Source organism: Schistocerca serialis, chromosome 1, assembly GCF_023864345.2.
Source record: "Schistocerca serialis cubense isolate TAMUIC-IGC-003099 chromosome 1, iqSchSeri2.2, whole genome shotgun sequence".
NCBI lineage: Eukaryota > Metazoa > Arthropoda > Insecta > Orthoptera > Acrididae > Schistocerca > Schistocerca serialis.
In genome coordinates this window covers 704459596-704484241 of record NC_064638.1, presented here as the reverse complement: position 1 = coordinate 704484241, position 24646 = coordinate 704459596, and the positions used below count along the sequence as shown (strand labels likewise).

Genomic DNA, 24646 nt, shown 5'->3' with positions numbered 1-24646 from the left:
ACTGTAGTTATCCAGTATGACCTAGCACAAAGTTTGTGTCCTAAATTCTAAATTCAATTCATAGTAAAAAGAAACCTTTGTTGCAAGTATTCTCATTTTGTATTTTCCACTAGTTGGCTTGACTTACTCAATGAAGCTACATCTCCAACATAGAAGAAAAAATATTTTACCAAATATTTGTGAACTAAACAAACTTGAATCCTATTCTTTATATGGTCTATTTGTAACAAAAAGTCATCACATGATTAAAAAAAAAGGTAAAACTTACCGAACAGTAGAGTCACTGAGTCGTCAAAAGGTGCATAAACAAAACTGAGAACTCCAACTGAAAGTGAGAACTTTATAGCTTTTGGACTAATTCTTTTTTGGAGCTATATAGATACACACACCTGTACAACTACATTTTCCAGGCTGACTACTTTGTGCCAGCATGCAGCTTGGAATATTTATACAATTTTCTCTTTATTCTTAGTTACTGTGTCCTAGGCCCTCTTGTGATTTTTACCTAACATAAGTTTCTGTTTAGTTTCTTTCATACTTTTATTTGTTTTGACTGTTTCTCATATCATAAGTTCATCACAGAGCCTCCAAGAGATTTCTAATTAGCTATGTTAAATTCAGCATTGTGTACAATTTCCCTTGCCTTTTGCTTGAAACACACATTTTGTATTTACTGGCTGCCTTTTTCCACTTTAGTTTCGCTCCAATGCTGCTCCTTTCCCAATCTATGTCTACACAACCTCTTATCCGTGATGCTGAACTTGCTGCTTAACTTATATCTTCCATTAATACTCACTACACATTTCTGACTTCTTACACCTTGACTATGCTCTCTTTTCTCTTTTTTTCCATTTTTCAGTTTGCATCTTATGAAGAAACACCGTGTTTCAAACTTTCCCTTCATTTCACTTTTTTTTTCTTTTTTGCATCCAACATTACAGACACACATTTAGGTATATTTAAAAACAATGTTTTAATAAAAATATCTTTATTTGACTAATAGCTTGTAACAAAAGTTTGTGAAAAAAATAGTTTCAGTTAACCTAATATTTTTTGGCAAGTATAAATATAGTGCAACTTTGATACTTTGCTAAAAAAACCACAAATGCATTCTGACTAAATATTTACTTCTCTTAGGAATTAATGAAGTTCAAATAAAGAAAATAATTAAAATATGAAAAAGCACCAAATTAAATCAGTCATTATTAAATGCTTATGGCCTGCTGTTAACTAAGAGGTGGAAATTCTTCCTGCACATTTGCGTGAACTTGGCAAAGTGGACAGATGCGGTTCTCTTTAAACCATCTGCGAATACACTGAAAATAAAATGACACAGGTGAGTATTTGAGTACTCTTCTTATCAAACAATAAATGGATGAAAATTTAACTACCTTATGTAATTGGTATTGCAAAGTAAATCAATAAATAAATTCTTTCTATTTAACTATTACATTATTATTATATAATGGTCCTTGCAACAGTTAGTTTAATAAAGAAACCCGAGAAATAAGCTAATAGTAACATTCTATAAGATTTATAAGTCAATAGTTTCAATAGATGTGATTATTTGCAAAATGTATGAGAAGATCCTTAAATGTGAATGTTTTGAAATATGTGTAACAAACAAAAAGTACAAATAACTGACATTATGGAAAACGGATGAATGCTTCAATTTTATTATAGGATAGCCTTTTTATAGCTTTGTTTCAAAGGAGAGTTGACACAGATTTAGCTGAAAATCAGTCTAAAGCTTCCTCAAAACTTATGAATCCTGGACAAAATGGTAATTCATAATTATTGCTCTGCTGTGTAATTTTGTTCATGGACTGCAAATGATCTACTGAGTTACATCCAATCCTGTAGCCCACTTGTCTTCGATTAAAATCCTGTTTTTCTTTGTCTTTTTTTTGCATGTGGATGATGACAATTTTAGTGAATATCCTGTACATAATAGAGAAAAGATTAATATGTCTATAGTTTTTTGCATTTTGTCTTCCTAACATCTCATCTGACATTAACTCAAGACTACCATTATTTTAATTATTAACTATCTTTGCATCTGTAACACCTTTTGGCATGCAAAAAAAAAAAAAAAAAAAATACCTTTGTCAAATTTCCCCTTTTGTCTCCATCTGCGTAATCCATATTTTCTAACATGCCAAACTTGTCAATTTAATGTGGTATATTATCTTTTTCTCAATCAAATTATTATAAGCTACACTGCTGACTTCCTTATGTTCCTGACTAATATTTTTACATCACAACATAAAATGTTTCTGTAGTTTGTGTTATAGCTGTTCATATCACAGTTTGCCTAAATATCTTACTGACCGCACATATCAACAGAGGTGGAATACCAAGGTAATCAGAATAAAAAAATTTGAAAAGATATCTGCACATTTGGTTCTTATCTTATTCAATATCTTCCCTTGGTGTTACGTAGGCTAAACATCCCAATATGTGTCTTCACAAACGTATGCCAGAAAACATTTGTGTAATGCTTTGGTAATACTTCCCTATTAAAAATTGTATATATCAGAAGCAATACAAGAGAATAATGGTTGGATTACAAAAGGAATTACAATGTACTGCCAAATTAAAGTGAATTCTTTATTGAATCAAACAGGAAAATGTCATTATAGTAGCACACACTTACTACAAGACAAATAGAAGTCTTATAAAATCTCTTTAAAAGACAAACAAATGCACAATAGCATAATAACAAATGCATAACAAGTTTACAAAAAGAATGTAGCTTGACCAAAAGAAGGGATTGGTTGACAGGATACATCCTGAAGCACCAAAGAATTGTCAATTAGGTACTGGAAGGAACCCCTGGGGTTACATTTCTAGAGGTAGACCCACTCTTGGCAGGTTCAAATGGATGTTGAATGCACTGATTAGGTGGAGATCAAGACACCTGCACAGGATAGACTAGCACAGAGGACTGCATTAAATCAGTCTGCACTCAAGATATCAACAATGCACTACATAAAAAGCGTTGTTTCAGATATTTCAAAAAAGCCAATGAACAGAATAAATAGTATGGAGAAGAAGAAGAAGAAGAAGAAGAAGAAGAAGAAGAAATGAAAATTGCAATAATACAATTTCAGGGTGTATACGCGGTCAAGGAAAAAAAATTTCTGTGTTATTAAGTGACAGTATATTTTCCCTCAGAAGTGTAAAACTTATCAACCCTTTGAATGGTTACACGGACGTAGAATTTCCCGGCACTTTAGAAAACGACACTCACGGAAGAAAACTCCTTTTGGAAAGATTTTTGAAGTGCAGCAACATGTACGCTGCATATTTTCGTATTATGAAAGTATAAATTCGAATTCCACCAAACACTGCATGTTACTTTCCGAACCATTGTAATCGAGACTGCGATGCACTTTTGTAAGCCAGTCATAGCTCATGTCACGTGATCCCGCCAGCCGATGACAGTGGATATTCAGACCACAGGACACGTGATGTAGTCAGGTAATAGCAACATCACTTAAGTAGCGCGGATACACAAACAGAAAAAGTTAATGTTTTAAATTAATATACATAGTGCTGCTACAAGAAAAGCAAAACTTTCACGTATAATGTTGATATTTTTTGCGCATGTTATACTTTAAGACATATCACACAAATGTGCCAGTAAATTTTTTAGCCGATTCCAGTGACTTGTTCTCAAAGTTTTCCACAAATAAATTAGCTACCGCAGAGGAGAGAGAGCTTCCCGTAGCACTACATCAATTTGCTCATAATGACGACATGAATGTCTGATCTGGACTCTAAATACTCCTAAACGGCTCGTCATCAAATGCTCTGTGATTTAAGAAATTCATCGTACATTCTCGCACATAGTTCAACTTGCGTAAAAGGAAATTTACTTTTATTTTATTTTTATTTATTGAGCACCCATTTTATCATGTACAATGATATGGGATTTGTCATGTGTTACATACAGAAAAAATATGAACAACAACATATTATGTAAAAAATATCAGTGAACAAATCTGAATTAAATATGTAGGCAAAAACAGTTATAGCTTACATGATATAAATTTGTAACAATATAGGAGACAAATAAGTTACATATATTCTGTGTATAATGGACAGTAACAAGAAACAATGATTATAACACTCTATATTGACAAATTAATTAATTTTTGTGTGTACATAAAAGAGTCTACCCCACGACACAAGTTTGTATATGAGTGAATTATAAGATAGGTGAAGGCACGCTATCTTTCTAAAGAATTCATGTATTCACTAACACTGTGAAAACTATTACTAATTAACATTCTTTTGAGTTCACTTTTAAAACTGTTCAGCTTCTGAATCATTTTAATTTTAAAGGGAAGAGCACTATAGAGAATTTTCTGGTGGTATATTGCACTCTTGTTGTACTGGGCTTTCTTATGCACTTCTCTGTGAAAGCCATTATTCTGTCTTGTTGTATAGTCATGGAACTCAGTGTTTAAAGAAGAAAACTGGGGGTGAGACTTCAGAAAGCATACACTTTCATAGATGTAAATGGATGGAAGAGTCATGATTTTATATTCCTTGAAAAATTCCCTACATGGATCTCTAGGTGCAGCTGCTTTTATGATCCTTATCCCTCGTTTTTGAATAATAAAAGAGCATTTTGCCTGACTTGAATTGCCCCAAAATATGATACCATATTGCAAAAGACTATGCATAAATGCATAATATGTACACAATACTGTTTGATCACTGCAGCAATTTTTAAGCATTCAAAATACATAGCAACATTTACTTAATTTTTTTATTGAGCACATCTATATGCTTGTCCCACTTTAGATGCTCATCTAACCAAATTCCTAAGAATTTTGTATTTGGCGTTTGTAGTATATTCTGTTGGCCTAGCTTCACAGTTATATTGGGCTTCACATTATTTGACACATGTCTGTAATTCATCCATAATGTTTTTTTCTCATTCACAAATAAACTGTTGTCCCTGAACCATTTACTTGCTTCAACTGTTGTTTCAATTTTCCTGTTAAGGTCAGTCTCATTCTGAGCTTTAATAAAGAGACTTGTATCATCAGCAAAAAGTACACAATCAGCTTGTGTTAAATAGTTTGGCAAGTCATTTATAAAGATCAAGAACAACAGGGGTCCCAACACAGAACCTTGGGGCACCCCATAACTAACTTCCTTATAACCAGAAAAGTATGACTTTCCATCATGAACTATTTCTACTTTCTGGCATCTGCCAAATAAGTATGACTTAAACCATGCATGAGCAGTACCACGGACTCCATAGCAACTAATTTTTTTGAGCAGTAGTTTATGATCAATAACGTCAAAGGCCTTTGATAAATCTAAAAAGACCCCATAAGTTACTTCATTATTATCAATGGAATTTAGGACAAGTTTTAGAAAGTTGTATATAGCTGTTTCAGTTGATCTATTCTTTCGAAAGCCATTTTGTTCATTGACCAATATTCCACTTTTAAGGAAAGTAGAGAGTCTTCCATACATTACTCTTTCTATAATTTTTGAAAAACAAGTTAACACTGATAAAGGCCTGTAGTTTTTTACATCATAGCGATCCCCATTTTTGTATAATGGTTTTATAATTGATTGTTTCAGCCTTCTAGGGAAAGTGCCAGTACTGTAAGATGCATTAATTATATCTACAAGAAGAGGAGTAATATATCTGCTGTGTTTAATGATTTTGTCTGGAATGCCATCGGTGCCACAGGATAATTTATTTTTTAGTTTGCTGATCGCATTCTTTACCTCATGTACTGTTACAGGATACAGAAACATAGTTTTGGGATTCAATGTGATGTTATGACTGATGTCTGTACTACTTTGGGTTCGTATGAGGTTTTGAACTACACTTGTATAATGACAGTTGAATATATTGGCAATGTGTAATGGATCATTTATAGTTTTGTCCTCAGTTTTAATAACGTTGTTGTTGTTTCTTACTTTGGTTCTTCCTAAGTTACTATTGATCACTTTCCACACTGATTTCATTTTTTTGTTGCCATTATTTCTACTGATATATGAATCATTATTTAACTTTTTTGCTGCAGTAATTACTTTCTTGTATAATTTCCTATAACACTTAACACGTTGTTTCAAAGTGAGATTTTGCCTTGCTGATTTACTTAACATTCTGAGTTGCTCTCCAGATTTTCTTATGCCCTGTGTTATCCATATGTTAATATTGCCTTTTACTTTAATTTTCTTAAGGGGAAAAGCAATTTCAAAGTTATGTTTGTAATCAGCTAGAAATGACTCAAACTTCATGTCTATACTATCATGTTTATCTAGATCCCAACTTGTATTTTTTAACACAGAGTTAAAAATCCTAATGTTGTCCTCATTAATACATCTCCTGTGGATGTGTTTCTCACTTGGCCTAGAGTTTTTACAGAATACATTAATTATACTAAGTTTTAGTGCTTTATGATCCGAGAATCCAGTGTCAATCACTTCTACAACATTGTATAGTTTATGTAAGTCAAGAAATATTTGGTCTATTATTGTTTCAGAGTTCTTTCCATGTCCAGTGTATTCAAAGATAGTTGGTGCTAAATTATGCTAACAAAAGACATTGGTCAGTTTTATAACATTTAAACAGTTGGAACTGAAATCACCAAATACAATAATGCTTTCTGTATAATGTCTTAACTCACTATAAAGACTTCCAACACTGTCTAAAAATTCCATAAAGTTGCCTGATGGGGAACGGTATACACACACAATAATTATTTTAAGGTCTTTAAGTTTGCAAATGCAATATTCAAATACTTTTTCAATGTTTTTTATCTTACTGAACTTGATTTCTTTACATTCAATTCCTTGTCTGACATAAATGCATGTTCCTCCCCCTTTAAAAGTTTCTCTACAGAAGCTACTAAAGTAACGCTTTTCAAACCACCATTCACAATATTTTCCCGCAACTTGCTAGAAATAGGTTTTTTTCAGTAGTCGTCAGAGAACGCCAAATAACAGGCGCCACCGCACTTTGACAGCTGCTACGACGCAGGAAGCACGTATGTTTGTATGTGTAAAACATTAAAAGATCTTACATTATGCCACAAAAGAAAGAAAAGATATCAGAGGATAGTCCAAGAGAATCAGAATTTTGTGAACCATACTAAAATGGCATATTTAAAGTGCATACTTAAAGAGCACATTCGTATGTCCAGATTCCCAATGAAGTAGGCCTCGACTTGACATTATGCTTTTCAGAGTGGGTTTTGGGATGTAAATTTTCTTGGAGTACCAGTACTGTATTAGCTCACTTTTGATTCTTTATTATGGCATAATGCAATACGTGCTAGAAGATGAAAACGTGCACTTGAAATGCAGCAAGCAGTTGAAATTAGCCAATAGTGTGGAACTAAACACTTTGTTTCAAACACGTTGACTGCCTCTGAGTAAAAGATTAATAAAAGCCAAATTTCTTTAGCAAACTGACAAAAATAACTTCACTGGTCTACCAGGCGATTAATGCAATGCTGTCAGAAAAGTGGAAATCCTTCCCCCCCTTCCAGCCCCACCCCCCTCCCTCGAGCGTTTGAGATACGTCAAAAATTTAAAAAATCACATTTTGAAAAATATGTTCATTTTGTAGTGCACATCTTTCTGAAGTCTTAAGTGTGCCAGAGTGCAGTGCCACCCCTCTTCACACAGCATTCTTCTATCAAAGGTCACTGTATTTCGCTCCGTTGGATTGAAACGTCTATATATTTTGTACTGGATGCCATCAAAACATATTCAGGACAGTGGAAATTAAAATGTCCTGTGGTGCATCTCCTGCTCCCAGTCGCCAGGTTTGACATCCTGCCCCCCTCTTTTCTTTTTTTAAATAAATAAATAAATAAATAAAACTCGCAATTAGTACTGGATGGGATTATTTGTAATCGGGAGAACAAGAACTCTTCAGAAAATTTGCACTCTTTATTGCCTGTTAGCTAATAAATTTCTAATTTGGATGACATAAAATTAAATATAGGATACATAAAACCAGTAAAGACAAGAGACAAGCAATATAGTACACATTTCTTCAATCCTTAGCTGCTAGCATTGTTTTCTCTCTAATCTTGCTACAGCTTTACATAGCGTGTTTTCCTTTCTGCGACAGAATCTATTACCTCATCAAAGTTCGTCAAACGTTTTGCTACATGAAAAATTGAAATATTGTTGTCTAACACTGCGTAAGCTGTTAATACAAATAGTACCCAAGACTGGTGTGGTTTCTTGATCTGATTACGTCTATTTTGTCACTGTCTGCTAAATAAAACAAAATAGGTGTTTCTAACATTGCCGAAATTGTAACACACACCAAATAAACGATACTGTTTTGGCACAAATGGTCATTTTTATAACACGTCATATAATTCACGAAGACCAAGATAAAATGCCTATTAGGCCTACTAAAAGCAAAAAGCTTTATGTTAGAAAATAGTTTATATATAAAAACAAAGATGAGGTGACTTACCGAACAAAAGCGCTGGCAGGTCGATAGACACACAAACAAACACAAACATACACACAAAATTCAAGCTTTCGCAACAAACTGTTGTCTCATCAGGAAAGAGGGAAGGAGAGGGGAAGACGAAAGGAAGTGGGTTTTAAGGGAGAGGGTAAGGAGTCATTCCAATCCCGGGAGCGGAAAGACTTACCTTAGGGGGGAAAAAGGACAGGTATACACTCGCACACACGCACATATCCATCCACACATACAGACACAAGCAGACATATTTAAATATGTCTGCTTGTGTCTGTGTCTTTTAAGTTAAATAAACAATTGTTCGATGTGCTGTGTGATATCTCGCATTGTCATGATGAACTATTAAAAGCAACTGATTATAAACAGTTGAACAAAGCCATTCAAGGCATTGTTGTTGGATTAGGCATTTATGAAAACCACCTAAGGAAAAACCTTCACGTGGAATTACAGCTTTTTTACAAAACACTTTTTCTTTAAATACTCAATGTAAAGAACTACTACACCAATTTTTGAGCCACCATTCTTTTAACAATAACAAATGACAAACTTTAAAACACTTGTAATACCCTATCTCGACAGCACCCTTTAGCAGTTGTTTGTAATAAGTTACACAACAAACATAGTAGACAGTACAGAAACATGATTTGATTTGGTTAGGAGGGGGCCAAAGATATGGTGGCTGTAAGTTCCAAATTTTTTCCTTTCTTCCTCCTCATACAATTAGTGTCCTCTTAGCCTGGGTTTTGAATGACATGCATTCTTGCCTAACTTCTCCTATCCAATTCTTTTTTAGTCCCTGAAGAAGGAAACTGTGATTTTGAAGTCTCTGGGAAACAAGGCCCAACTGCCTTAGCACCCAGAGACAACAGTGGCCGTGTGTGTGTGTGTGTGTGTGTGTGTGTGTGTGTGTGTGTGTGTGAGTTCTCCATTTGATGAATGACTTACTCTGATAGCTAACAATGTAGGAAAAGACAGATTGCTACTTACCATATACAAGACACGTTTAGTTGCAGACAGTCAATATTCAAAGACACTTACATAAAGCTATTGGCCACAGCCTTCATCAGTAAAACACAAACACAAACACACACACACACACACACACACACCATTCACACATACCTCATGCACATATGACCACCAACTCCAGCGTCTCAGATCCTACACTGTTGATATTGCTACCTGGAGTTTCCAATGTTTGATTTCACTCTGACACCTGATAATATCAAGCATCTCTTTTTTATTGTGCCCGTCTTCGCTCAACGCCTCTTCTATGTGGTGAGTAGCAATATTTCCCATTTAAAGCTGTCATTCTTTTAGACAATATCTTATAGCTATGTTATTAAGTGTTCAATAGAGTCATTTTTAGTCTTCCATAGGTTATTCTTCCAACAGACAATGTCAAATCTACTATGAGTTCAATAAACATTATTGTAACCCTGTTGCTTCTTTGCAGTTGTTAACTGCATTATTTAATCTGTATATATCCATTGTAGTATGTATGCCTTTCCCATTTTGGGTTAGGAAGCATTTTAAATTGTGTGTCTCACAGTTACTGCCGGATATGAAGTAACACAGTTGGTCAGATTCTCAGAAGAAATTCACTTCTTGCTGAAAATCTTTTGTAGTTTGCGAACAGAAGTTTTTATGCAAACCAACTGTCATGTTTAGGTCAGTAAAAATCTTCACAAGGATTTGAAGTCAGTTACTTTCAATAACTTGCCAGCAGCCATGAAAAGTTTTAGTAATGAAGTTCAACTTAAGAAGAGCCTGAAGGATTTATTGATGGGCATCTCTTTTTATTCCACTGGTGTATCTCTTAGCAGCACCATCTAATGTGTATATGTTACAAATAAAACCAAACAATGTGAATATTACATTCATCTGACTTCTGTAAAAATTCACTGCAGTAATGTGATCATTGTAAATTAATGTTGTACAGTGATTTTGTTATCTGAAGATGCGTGGCTACAATAGCCCGAGAATTATCACATGCACCTCAGTGTATTCGACATTTATATAATTTGTGACGATTTTGCTATTGCCTTTTAAATGAAAACATGTTCAGTACTTTTTGAGTTATTCCATATCTATGAGGATCATTTCACTTGAGGTCTAAGGAAGGTACATTAGCATATGTTTTCGTTTGAAAATATTTATTGTGTATTCTTGTTTGCTGGAATGTTCTACACCCTGGAAGATCTCCTCACTGTGGATCTGTTGTAATGAAAACTAAATCTGATATAATCTTTAAAGTGACTCACTCTGATAGTTACAGGGGAAAGGGGGTGAGGGCAGAGAGAGAGAGAGAGAGAGAGAGAGAGAGAGAGAGAGAGAGAGAGAGAGAGTGGAGGGCACAATAGTTTAACATACAGTAGCCTCTGAACCTCGTGACATATTTGGCTTTCTTTACGTTTAACAGCTCATTGCCAGAGTGAAAGAAAGGATGTGTGACAGATAAATATTCCAGGACCAACTGAAGATTGAACTCCAAAACTCTGTGTATGTTCTCTGTCATTCACACAACCACCAAGTCATAAGCTCATGTAAATAAGACATATACATGTAAAAATCCATGTTTATACGTACAGAACGATTTGCATCAACTCCACAGCATGTGATGGATACAAAACACAATAATATAACTTTACTCTTGAACAATCAACTTGTGAAATGAAACAACCCCTGTGCTAAATAAACTGAGAACTAATTTTGAAAATGAAACAAAAAAGCATAGACATGCTACATGTTAGCAGTGAAATTGAATTTAAAATTATTAATCATTTTAGTTTTTCTTTGCTTCTCTTCTTCCCCTACAAACTAGTACCTTACATTCTGTCAATAGTGCAACTGTTTCAAATTTTAACATGTTATCTTGCATCTATTAAGTGCATGCAGCTCATTATTAATACTCTGGAATATGATGTCAGCTGGTACACCACATCATTACTTCCCTACAGATAGAGTTTCATGTGATCTGGGGAGGGTACCTAGATATCCAACCTTCCCTTTTTTACATTACCATCTGGCTGTTTCTACTGATCGCTGTGGAGTTGACATACATTCATTTGATTTCTTCAAATCTGCTCCAGTTTTTTTTTCTCTATTTGACAGTTGGCAAATACATGTTCATCATCTGCATAACACAGTTTTATTTTCTTATAATAATATGATACCAAGCAATTAATGACATACCTTCTTATGAAAGTCATGATTGCATGACAATGTTTCCAAACCATCAGAAAGAGGATCCATGCAGATGACACAGTCATCTACTTCATTTTCTTGTGGTTTTGACCATGCCACAGACTCTTTCACATCACCCCATGCTGAACCACCAAATTTCTCCATGCCCATAGGTCCTGTGTAAAATGTGTTCACAGCAGTTTTTTAAGTAAAGGTACTTGAGAACAAAAAAATTTCAGAAACTTCTTTTAGGAGTGCACTTTCACAATTACGTAATAATATCCCACATCCTTCAAGAGTTGGGAAAAATTCTGCAGACAGCATGGCTCCTAACACCTATAGAGACATAAAAGCTGCTGATTGAGTCACTTTTAATTTCTCTAGCTACTGTGTGTGCTCCAATGGTAAATATACAGATTCTAGTGTGAAACTATTTAAAAATATAAAAACATGAAAATACAAAATTTGGTCATGTGTGACAATCTGAATATTATAGTATGTTAAGAGATAAATACCGTTAAAAATTCTCAAATAGAAACACTGATAAAATATAATCTAGTTAAAATAGCAACTGTTCTTTTCCATTCTGACTAATTCAGTCATAGCTGACTATATTAAATTAAAATGTTTGCATGAATTAACATGTTAAGCACACTGTCAATCCCATGGGACCAACAGTAGACTCTTCATTTGAGTGCTGTTGTTCCCCTGGGCATGACAGATACTTTTAGTTTGGACACAGACAGTGTAGGGGGACTGTCAGTGCACTTTTTGTCTGGAAGACATTAGTGCATGGGAATGGAGTATCAAGATTAAAAAACAAATGTTGTAATTTTAATGAGGCTTATTAAAATATTCAGTACGAAGATGAGCCCAGCATTTGCACATATCACAAAAGGTAACTGCCTGTTTGATTAATTTTCAAGCTGCAATGTATCTGAATGTTTTTGTGTTTGTCTTGTAAAATTCAGAACAATATGTACACATCTCATGCACCTTTCTTTCTTTTGCTTTTTCTTGTACTGACACTGTTTGGAGTTTCTTCAAATGAATGCCATGTGAGTGCATCTGTCAACTGTTTCCAAAATATTGTGATTGACATTTTCCATCCCATCACATCTTGAAATACAACACATTCATATAAGTGAAGGAAAAAAAAGAAGAAGATCAAATACTAACTTTCTATACTACTACATGCACTCATCTGATTGGATAGGTCAACAGCCTTTTTTCCCTTTTTATATTCAGCAACAATTTTTGGTATTTGATAAACCCCTCTTTTGGTTGTCAGATTTTCCATTTCAGGCTTGTAATTTCTTCACTATTCTCTTTTGCAATCACTTTCCCAGATTTCAATTTGGTCGATACAATTTCTTTGTGATTTTCTTGAAGGGTTATTGACCACACACAGATTCTTTGTTATAAGTTTGCTTGCCGAATCTACACTGGTGTACCAATTATTGGTATGTAATATATGGCCTTACTGAATACATTTTGACACAAGTTCATCACATTTGTTGTTGTGGTATTTTATTTAACAAGTACTTCACAAGTAAAAATTTGAAAACTATGATGAAAGTATCCACTACTGCAGCACAATTTCAATATTTTGATACCATGCTTGTGTATCTTTTGTTTCAAATGTCACCTGAATGCAATTAGGAGACTTTTCATACACAGTATTTCGGCAGGCTCATAATATTTTTCTAAAATTTTAGTTCAGTTTGTTGATGATGAATTAACTTTCGAGATACGATCTAAGACATCCACTTTTGTATTGTCTGCAAAATGGAGCATTCTCAAAAGAACTTCCAAATGATATCCATACATTATCTTTTGTGGGAGTGTTTACTCAAACAGTGTATCCTGAGACCAATATCAATATATGGATGGACATTTTACCAGTTAAATCCACAAAATCATTGAAACAACTGCTTTATTTCATCCTCAATTGTTACTAATCACTGATTTAAATGTTCAGAAACCATCATTGTTTGTATAGCATAAATATTTGTGCACTGATGTGTTCATATATTTCATCTCCTACAAAAAGTCCATAAAAATCTTCAACTTTGTTAAGCTTTTGCACATTTTCACTCACTCACTTTGGCAACACAGGAACTTGTAAAATGCACAATTTTAGCTAGTTGCCTTGAGGATCAAACCATGTACTTCGATCTCTTTTTGAACACACACACACACACACACACACACACACACACACACACACACACACATTCTCCCTTTCAGGTGATGGCAATCTCTTTACAAAGCAATGTTTATACTCCAATTCAACAACCCTCAAGTGATGTACTTACACTTTGTTTACTAACCAGATCGGTGGTAGTTGCTGAGCAAATTTTTTCCATGGTAAGGCCTGTGTGCTAGGTGGCAAGTATTGTGTGGCCGTTGGATGGGTTGGTGGCCACCTATCCAATGGCCACACAATAGTTGCCATCAAGCACACAGGTGTTACCGTGTGCACCATTATGTACCTGTTTATACTCTTTAAATAAACTCATGACCAGGGGCTGCAGGCTTGCGAGTCTACTGCCTCAACGGGATGTCCAGTAAAATTGGCTCTGTGCTCAAAATGTTAAAATATACCTAGCAACTTACGTATGACACTTTACACGAAATAATATTCTAAAATTGTTAAAATACGTGAACCAGGGCAGTGAGTTCTCTCACTGAATGAGGATCGTGCTATATTCAAGGACATTCACAAATCACTTAGTCTTAACCTAGTGACTGGAAGATAGTACACTGTGAATGGGTAGTGCATTTTAATGTAGTCTATTGTTCCTCTTCTTTGGTCATATGTCATGAGACAACCTTCAAAAAGATAATAAAAATGTGTGTGTGTTTGAGGGAATTCTGAAGTAAAAGGGCTTTGTCCAAAAGCATATTTAGTATAGTCCTTGATAGTGTTTGTCCGGTCAAATCTCAAAGCCATGCTGATAGTTTTCTTTGAAGGATTAATTCATCATGAATTTGTGCCACAGGGGTGCTCAACACCTGCTTTCTTTAGTAAGTTTGTTATATATCCTCTTGTACATATTCATTATTCCTCTCTTGACTATGGGAAATGATTCCACATACAAGTGAGGACAGTGATATAGTGCACACCCAATATCACTAAGTCCATCAATGTGCATATACCAAATCCACTTCCACTGCCCACTGATGGTACACCAAGTACAGCACTATTGGTGAGTGAAAAGAAAAGCAGGACAATGATTTTGGAACAGGCATGCTTGCTCGATGAATCACGCCAATTTGTCACCCACTGGTCAGTGGAAGCTCACCATTCTCAGCTGACTATGTATATGGTTTTCAAAACACATGTAGCCATCATAAACACTCTCATGTAATGCAACATCTAAGAATCTGAGTTATGTAGACTTCATCGAACCCTACACTATGCAGCGAAAATAGAGCCAGAATCACACAAAAGTTCTGAAGAACTGAAAAACATATTCTCAGCCATTCACCATGATCTATGGTGCAGCACTTCGTATTACTGTGGATTGAGTGAATTATTCATAAAATACGTTAAGTGCGTCAACCATAACACAAAGTTTGTCTTAAAATCTTCCCTCCAGGAATTCTTATTTGAGTTCCCGAAGCATTTCTGTGGCACTTGTGGGTTGCTCAAACCTGCTGCTAACAAATACAGCAGCCTGCCTATGAATTGCTTTAATGTCTTCCTTTACTCTCACCTGGCATAGATCCAAAACTCTCTAGCAGCACTCAAGAATAGGTCACACTGGCATCCCATACACGGTCTTCTTTACAAATGTACACACTTTCCTAAAATTCTCCCACTGTACCAAAGTCATCCATTTACCCTCTATACCACAATCCTCACATGCCTTTTCCATTTCATGTCACTTTGCAATGTTACACACAGATATTTAAATGTGACTGTGTCAAACAGGACACTACAAAATGGTGTATCCTAATATTAAGGGTTGGTTTTTCCTAGTCATCTGCATTAACTAACATTTCTTCTACATTTAGAGCTAGCTGCCATTTATCACACCAACTAGAAATTTTGTCTAAGTCATCTTGTATCCTCCTACAATCATTCATCTTCATCACCTTCCTGTACACCATAGCACCATCAGCAATCAATCACAGATTGCTGCCCATTCTTCCTATCATATGTATAGAAAATGGTGGTCCTATCACTATTCCCTGGGGCACTTTGACAACCCCCTTGTCTCTGATGAGCACCTGCCATTGAGAGCAACATACTGGGTTCTCTTACTTAAGAAGTCTTTGAGTCACTCCCATATCTGGGAACTTATTCCGTATGGCTCTTACCTTCATTAACAGTCTGCAGTGGGGTACCATGTTACATGCTTTTCAGAAATCCAGAAATATGGAATTTCCTGTTGTCCTTCATTCTTAGTTTGCCATATATCATGTGAGAAAATGGCAAGCTGAGTTTCACATGAGAGATGCTTTCTAAAACCATATTGATTCGTGGACACGTGCTTTTTGGTTTCAAGGAAATTTATTATACTCGAATGAAGAATATAGTTTACAATTCTGCAGCAAACCGAAGTTAAGGATATTAGCCTGTGATTCAGCAGATCCCTTCTTATATATAGAAGTCACCTGCACTCTTTGCCAGTTGCTTGGGACTTTGTGCTGGGTGAAAATTTGCAATAAACGCAAGCTAAGGGGCCAATGTCTTAGCGTACTCTTAGTAAAACCAAACTGGGATTCCATTCGCACCTGATATGTCTGATGTGCTCTCAGATAGGTAAGTGGCTCAAAGACTTCGTAAGTAAAACAATATGTTGACTTTGACAGAAAGGGTTCAGAAATGACAATATCATCAGGAGTGCCCAAGGATTGTGCGAGTAGCAACCTGGAAGCTTTTGCCGATCCTGCTGCAAATATGTAGGCGTAACACAACAAAGGAATATGAAATGGAATAAGCATGTAACGTTGGTAGTAGGGTAGCCAAAGGATTGGATCTGGTTTATTGGGATAATTCTAGGAAAATGCAGCTCCTCTATACCTAAGGTCTGGTGCAACCCATACTTGAGTACTGCAAGAGTATTTGCAAGCCCCACCACCAGGTCAGATTAAAGGAACACTTTGATGCAATTCAGAGGAGTTCCGCTAGTTTTGTTTCCAGCAGACTTGATCAACATGCGAGTATTATGGAGATGCTTCATGAAAATTCAGAATCTTTGGCGTAAGGACAACGTTCTTATTGTGAACGACTACTGAGAAATATTTTCTTTTTGGTCAGACCACCAGCACAGAATACATCATCACGTCACACTACAGAGAAAATTTAGAGAGCTAACATTTGCGGCCAACTGCAGAATGTTTCTATTGCCAATACTGTACATTTCGCTTAAAGACCGAAAAGATGCGTTAGAAAAATTAAGGCTTGTATGGAAGCATATTCAGCTCTTTTCCCTCAGTCTGTTTGCGAGTGGAACAGAAAATGGAATCATCAGTAATGACGCAAGTTTCCCTCCACCACACACCATATGGTGGCTCACGGACTATGTATGTAAGTGGGGGTCTGATTCCATCCTGGTGCGAAACCCATGGCACAAGATCTTTGGTCTTTTCCATGTACAATCATGGTACCAAATATTATGAAATACATGAATGTTATAACTTTTGTATCTGCAATTAGTGTGTGTCTTTCTAGTAGGAACAGTTATAACTAATGCATTATGTTTTTTTTATTTTTTATGGTAAATATATATAGAATTTCATTTACCTGTTTCACGTTTTTTGGATGATTTGTCTAATTCCTTCTCAAGCAGGGTGCATATATCAGACACACGCATTCCAGATAAGTGACCTTTTTCTTTGCGGATTCGAGATAATACATCTTCAACTTCTTCTCTGTTAGAAGAAAATACACAAATATCAACGTATCATAAATAATAAACACTCTTGAGATTAATAATTTAAACCATACTAAAAATCAGTAATTATCTGTCTAAACATCCAATTAAAGCAATTACAAATAGCACTAACAAATTGACTCATTGCTTGACAAAAGCATTATAATCATTTCTGAAGCTTGTAATTGATGGACAGCACACAAAATTAACGATGACTGCTCAATCAGGTTACAGAATTGTTAATCATCTTCAAGAATGAGAATATTTTAAAACACATATGTAAAAGGGATGGACCAAAATATGGAAACACCACAGTAAAACAAATTATGTTGCCTAATATAGTGCAGGAAAAACACTTGCATTCAAAACAGTTTTCAGTCATTTTGTAATGGATAAATACAGGTACCGTATGGTTTTGCAAGGGAATCTTATTCAATTCTTCATGCAAAATAGTGGGAAGTTCAAGTACCAATGATGGAGGTGGATAGTGATCATGAACCTTTCTCTCCAAAGCAGATCACAAAATCTCAATAATACTGAGATCTGGTGACTGTGGTGGCCAGGGGAGATGCTTGGAATACCATGATATGGCTGCCAAAATCATCACAGAATCCCCACCATGATTCACTCTTGGGAAATGAAGTCAGCCAGAAGTTAGAAACAGTATAAAACAAAAGTCATCCAACCAAATGACATTCTTCCATTGTTCAATAGTCCCCGTTTTACGGCTTTGGCACTATGTTTTTCTGTTATGGGCATTAGCACGACTAACACGTTGTTCTGGAATCACAGCTCGCCCTGCAGTTCCTGCTTATGAAGCTCCCTTTGTGTTGTTTTAGAGCTGCAGGATTTGTGAACATTCAGTTTTGCAGTGACGTTAGCAGCCTCTGTCCTCTTATTTTTTGTCACAATCCTCTTCAATGACCTTCTGTCACAGTCACTGGACTCACACTTTCATCTGCATTGTGACTTAGTGGATGACTTTTCCGCTTTCCCTGTACACGGTATAAATCTTCAATAAGGTGCCTCTTGAAAGACCAAACACTGTTGCTGACTTGGTTATGGATGCACCCACTATACGAGTATCAACAATGTGCCCGAATTTGAGAGGTTTGGGGTCAGTGGAATGCATGCTACAGAGTGTCTGGCTTGGAGCTGTTCGTGAAGTAATTGATTTGTAACAGTCTGTTGTGTCACTGTGGTGCCAAGTGCTGCTTAAATTACTTCTGTAGATGCAGTATGATGTGCCACAGCTGTATGCCAAACATGATGGTTTTCCTTCTCGGTAGTGCTATGTGGCCAACTAGAACCCGATAATCTTACGACTGAACATTCTCGTGACCACTGCCCCCATCAATCACGTACAGTGGTTTCATTTGCCAAGTCTTTCTGCAATGTCACAGGTTCAAACTCAGTGAGGTGTTGATAATGGTGTCTTTGTCACCTTAAAGGAATTCTTGACTAGCAACAACTCACCATGTCCAATCTCAATAACAAGTAACGCTCACGACAATTATATCCCCACAGTGGCGCTACTAGTGCCACTCTCGAGCAACTGGTGCAAAATCTGAACAGACATCATCTTTCGGATGTAGAAACATGCCTATCAACTTTCGTTTATGTTGCACAACTCCTCCTTGGTGTTGCAATTTTTTTTTCTCACTCAGTGTATATTTCATTAGGTTTTCTTTTGTTGTACACACCTAATGCAAAGATATGGCAGTAAATCTTATTATAGGAATTAACACACTGTAGCTTTACCAGATATTTCCAGTATACGATGAAGTGAGATCTTTTTCACTAACCCAAATTGTAATTTTAGTACAAACGTGATACATACTGTGTGATTATTAAAACAAACCATCCAAATTCTTACCATAATTATAGTAAGACAACCAAAATGTTTTACCTGGAAACACTGCATGTCTTTTAACAAGATGTGTATAATTAAGTAATTATCATTTATTTTATAGACCGCTGATGATGTCCTCTATGAACAGACAAAAAGTGTTTGGTCACATACAAAATAAACACTCAGTTGCAAGAGACAGGTAATATTCACTAGTTAGTTTCAATCTCTATAGATCATTTGTAAGATTACTTGTAACGATGTGGAATGAGTCATTTTAGATTTACAAACACATTCATTTACAAATATGGCTACATGCTTATCATTTACAAAGTTTTTCTTTTTTATGTATATGTGAGTTAGTTACTCTATAGAATTTCTCCAAGGAACAGAAGGAGTTGTCAAGTAAAAATTCTTTCAGTTTTTTTCAAATTTAACTTTTCTGTCAGTCAGAAATTTTCTATCACTGGTAAATGATCAGAAATTTTGGTTGCAGTAGGGAGCACACCTTTTTGTTCCACGGATGACCTTAATGCGGAGTAATGAATTTCACTTCTTCTTCTTCTTCTTCTTCTTCAGGTATTTTAATTCTGTACAGCATTTTGAACTGCTCTAGATTATTTACAACAAACTTCATGAGGGAATAAGTGTATTGTGTAGTAGTAGTAGTAGTAGTCAAAATGTATAATTCCTTAAACTAATGTCGGATAATTGTGGATGAACACCACATAATAATTATTACAACACGTTTCTGAATGATGAAGGCTTTTTTCCATACAGATGAGTTACACCAGGACTTCATTCCATATGACATTATTGAATGAAAATATGAAAAATATGCCAACTTACTGATATCTCTCTCCCCAAAACTTGCAATTATTCAAAGTGAAAATGTGGCTGAAAGAAGTTGTACTGGGAGTTGCAAAATGTCTTGCTTCCAGTTCATATTCTCATCAATAGGGACGCCTTAAAATTTTTGAAGTTTCCACTCTAGTTGTTATTTCCTCCTTACCATGGGTTATGCTTATTACTGTTGTAGTACCTCTAGACGTGTAGAACTGAATATGTTGTGTCTTTTCAAAATTCAAAATGAGACCATTAGTAGCAACCAACTCAGTATACTTGAACATTTCTTCCGTTGCCATATGTGTGTTTGGATTAATTATGATACCAGCGCCAGCCACAAAAAGAACTAATTCTGCTTGTTGTATATTAGACGGAAGATCGTTTACATACATGAGAAACAATAGTGGACATAAGATACAGCCTTATGGAACCCCATAAGTTATTTCCCCGTAGTAAGAACAATCTTCCCTGCTTACACGACTTGAATTATTAAATGCAACTTTCTGCTTTCTTTTATTTACATATAATATTATCCATTGGGTAGCTATACCACCAATTTCACAAAAACCTTTGTTTATTCAGGAGAATATTGTGATTCACACAGTCAAACGCCTTAGATAGGTCCCAGAAAATACCAACTGGCGCTGTTTTGTTATCAGTGCTTTTGAAATTTGGTGGGTGAATGTATAAACGGCATTCTCAGTTGAGGATCTCTTCTGAAATCCAAACTATGATTTCCTGAGGATATTACTGTTGAGCAGAGGGGACATTGTACTAGGATACATGACCTTCTCAAAAATCAGTACTGAAATGGATCTGTAACTGACATATGTCCTATCACCCTTCTAGGAGACAGGTTTGACAATGGTGTATCTCAATCTCACTGAAAAATGCCCAAGTTACTGATGCTTTAAATATTTGAGTAAAAGACAGCACTACTCATATGGGAACAAGTCTTTAGTAAATCATCAGTTACAGACGAGCTTTTATTTTTGGGAAAATATGTAATTTTCTTAATATCACAAGAAGTTGGTGAAACATTGATGTGATTAAATTTTATGCGAGTCGTTTTTTGAACATACTGCTCTGATTATTCTCTCGAATTTCTTGCCCTTATATTTTCTACCACATTTAAGAAATGATTATTAAACACATCTTCTACCTGTCACTGGTTATTTATCCATTTAAATTAATAGTGACATTATCATGTTCGGTGGTCTGTTGTACTGTGTCATTTTTTGCTGTCTCGTAAGGATTAAAGTCTCGTTGGAACTACTGTTTCTGACATAATGTGCGTGTTCCTTGATTTTTAAACAACTTTTTAACGAGCATTCTGATTAGCTTATGTGGAAAGCATTTTCACATAATGATAAGAATTTATCATGGAATAAGTTAAATATTACGTCAGCATTTAGTTCATTATAAATTTCATTCCAGGCCCTCTCTCATAAGCTACCCTCAAAAACATTTGTCGAAGAATCATTAATTATTCTAACCGATTTCCAGTATTTACAGTATCTATATTGTACGGCACTATCTTACACATCCTAACGAACTAGGTATCATGATCCGAAATAGCATTTGTTACTGGATATATGGCTATTTTCTTGCTTTCAGCTTCATCAAAGAAGACATTATCAATTAAAGCCCTACTGTCTTTATGTCTCACTTTCTTTATCCACCTGTGTTGGAAAAGTTTCCTGTCAGAAACCTTATGAAAATCTACACTGAAATCACTGCTGCAGATTATAAATTGTTTGCTGCTGTTTGGCAGACAGCGTACTAAGGAATCCATTCGGTTTATAAAGTGAACTATTTTTCAATATCAACTCACAAGAACACACTTCATATTCTGTTCTCTATAAAATCTACTTGCTTCTATGTTCTTGAACTTGTGATCTGTCTTAATATATGCAAAAACTCCCTCTTTTCCCATATTAGTTGTACATGAGTACGACAATAAAGTGCAATCTTTTATATGTAACTACCATAGGCCTGTGGATGTGTGGTGCTCACACAGACCCAAGTTGTCTATCTTTTTGGAGCTCTCTAAATTGTCCAAACAAGTAGGAAGCTCTTATACCTTGTTACTCAGTTCTCCAACATTCTTATGAAATATGCTAACCTTACTTTTCTGTGCGTTCTTAAACATTTTGTGGAGCTCTTTTGTTATTTTAACTTCTTACACAACAGGGAACCTGATTCCTGATTTTAACCTAAAAGAAAGTACCCCTGTGACACCAGTAACCACAGGGACCCTACCTTGTGTTATGGTGGCCCCTCTGAATATTTTAGCATGAAGCTCAACCAAACTAACTTCCTCTCTCACATATTCAAGTGTTGCCCATGTCTAGTATGCAAGCATTACTGAACTGCACCAACATGCACGACACTCATATGAGATTTCATTTCAGGCAGCAGCAGCCTGCTCAACTCGGTATTCACATGGCTCATGATAGTGTTAACCTAGGTTTGGTCATGATGCTGTAGGACCGCCAAAAAACTTGTTCTTTCCTTCCTATCTCCAATAAACAATCAAATTTATTAGATACTGTAAGCTCAAAAGTAGTTGTAGTTTAAAAGCTGTTTCCCTTTCATCCATTTTTATCTGCATGATAAAACATAATTCAAGAAGCAATAATAAACACAATTCAAGTAGCAAATGATGAAGAATGGCTGCAAATTCCTGGAACACAAAACTGCTGTATTTGATGACTGTCATATGTATACTTGCTTAACGTGACAATGTACAATTTTAATTGATGCACTGGGTTACAGAGCCCTCCAAAATGTGTCATTTTTGATACAATTCTTTTTTCAAATGTTTCAGGAAATATGACGTCAGCTGATAAAACAGTTACCTCTACTTCAAGTTATAAGTGTTTGCTGATGAGATGGCTGCCTTATTTTGGGAGAAAGCATTTCAATGATGAATCAACCCAGACTTTTCAAACTTGAAAAGACAGGTACTTCAGGAAGAGGAGAAGGCAATAAAGAAATACACCTTCAAACTAGGCTGACAGCTCTTAAGACCAGACTGATGCAAGTCTGCATTCAAAGCTCTAAATTCTTGTTTCAAACCTAAGATGATGATGAACTCTTAAAAATCTTACGTGGTAGAGTCTGTTATGTATACTTGAAATGGCAGGTCTGAGCAGTGTAGAAATGAAATGCCAAGGGAAGAAGAAGAAGATGAAGATGAAGAAGAAGAAGAAGAAGAAGAAGAAGAGGAGGAGGAAGAGGACGAAGGATAAAACATTAAATAATTACATTTAAATAAAAAATGGGCAGATATGATGTATAGAATGGCAGGAGATTTCAGCTACAGAAATTTTTATGGAAAGTATGAGTTTAAATCTGTTTATTCTTCAATTCTAGCTGAAGTACTGTGATACATTAAGAAGTAGTTTGGACAGAGGAGGCAAGAAGCATTCAAGGGAATAAAATAGGATAAAAACAAATGGATGTCAAAGGATCAATGAATGAAAAATGAAAATAAGAAAGGCAAGGACAGAGGAGACTATCAACTGATAATGCAGTGATCTTGAACACACACACCAAGCAGACTATGGTATCACGAAGCCAAGTTGGAGACAGAATTCCTTATTACAATTTTCAGCAGCAGCAGCAGCAGCAGCAGCAGCAGCAGCACTGGGGCAAAGGAACAATATGCTTATTTTCTCTGGTGTCTATTTAGCAGTGGCTCAGACAGATCACATCAGAACACGAGAATGAAGTGTGTAAAATGTATTTGTAAACCTGAGGAAATTTCACATCTGTGAAGGCATTACTGTTCAGCACGACAAGACAAACTTTTCTTAGTGCATGTGTTGGTTATGTGTTTCCTAGTATTATTGGAAGAACATTTTGTTAAGGAAAGAATGTGGAAGGCATCAAATAAGAAGCTGCCAACAGTGACTGATAGGTCAGACATGCACACTAAAAGGAGAGGAGGAAGACTGAGACTATGGAAGAGATTGATGTTGAACTATCCCATTCTCAGCTTCCAATAACTGGGAAACAAACAACTAAAGTAACTTGCAATACTGCTTTTTATTTTAATTTAATTTAGAAGTACAGTCACCATCTCCTCAGCTGCATATGACACAAACTTCATAAAGTGTATTCAACTTTTGTTAGCATAAATCTATGGACATAACATTATTCTGTTAAATTTAGCTTGCCTATTATATAAATACTTACCGTTTCTTGAAGGGAAATTTTGCTCTAAGCTTTTTCAGAAGCTTGCCTTTGTTTTTACTGTCAATATTTAATTCACCAGCCCTAAAAATCAAAAGTAGATTAAAAATTAATAATGGAAAGCATAAGATGCATAAAACTTAAATACTCACTATTTTGAAAGAACAAGATATTTTTGGAGGTGTA

At 35.5% G+C, this 24646-nt stretch overlaps 1 protein-coding gene across 4 annotated transcripts in view; it reads right to left on the bottom strand.

The window, feature by feature from the left end:
• Window positions 1-971: 971 nt before the first annotated feature.
• LOC126480916 (uncharacterized) overlaps window positions 972-24646 on the bottom strand; it is a 331145-nt gene continuing 307470 nt past the window's right edge. For all 4 annotated transcript variants that reach the window (XM_050104327.1, XM_050104351.1, XM_050104343.1 and 1 more), the window contains 4 exons: window positions 24464-24544; window positions 17436-17563; window positions 11687-11853; window positions 972-1316 (listed from right to left, as the gene is read on the bottom strand). In XM_050104327.1, coding sequence (XP_049960284.1) covers window positions 1227-1316; window positions 11687-11853; window positions 17436-17563; window positions 24464-24544 — 466 coding nt within the window. In that variant the 3' untranslated portion in view covers window positions 972-1226. The remainder of the gene's footprint in view (window positions 1317-11686; window positions 11854-17435; window positions 17564-24463; window positions 24545-24646) is intronic.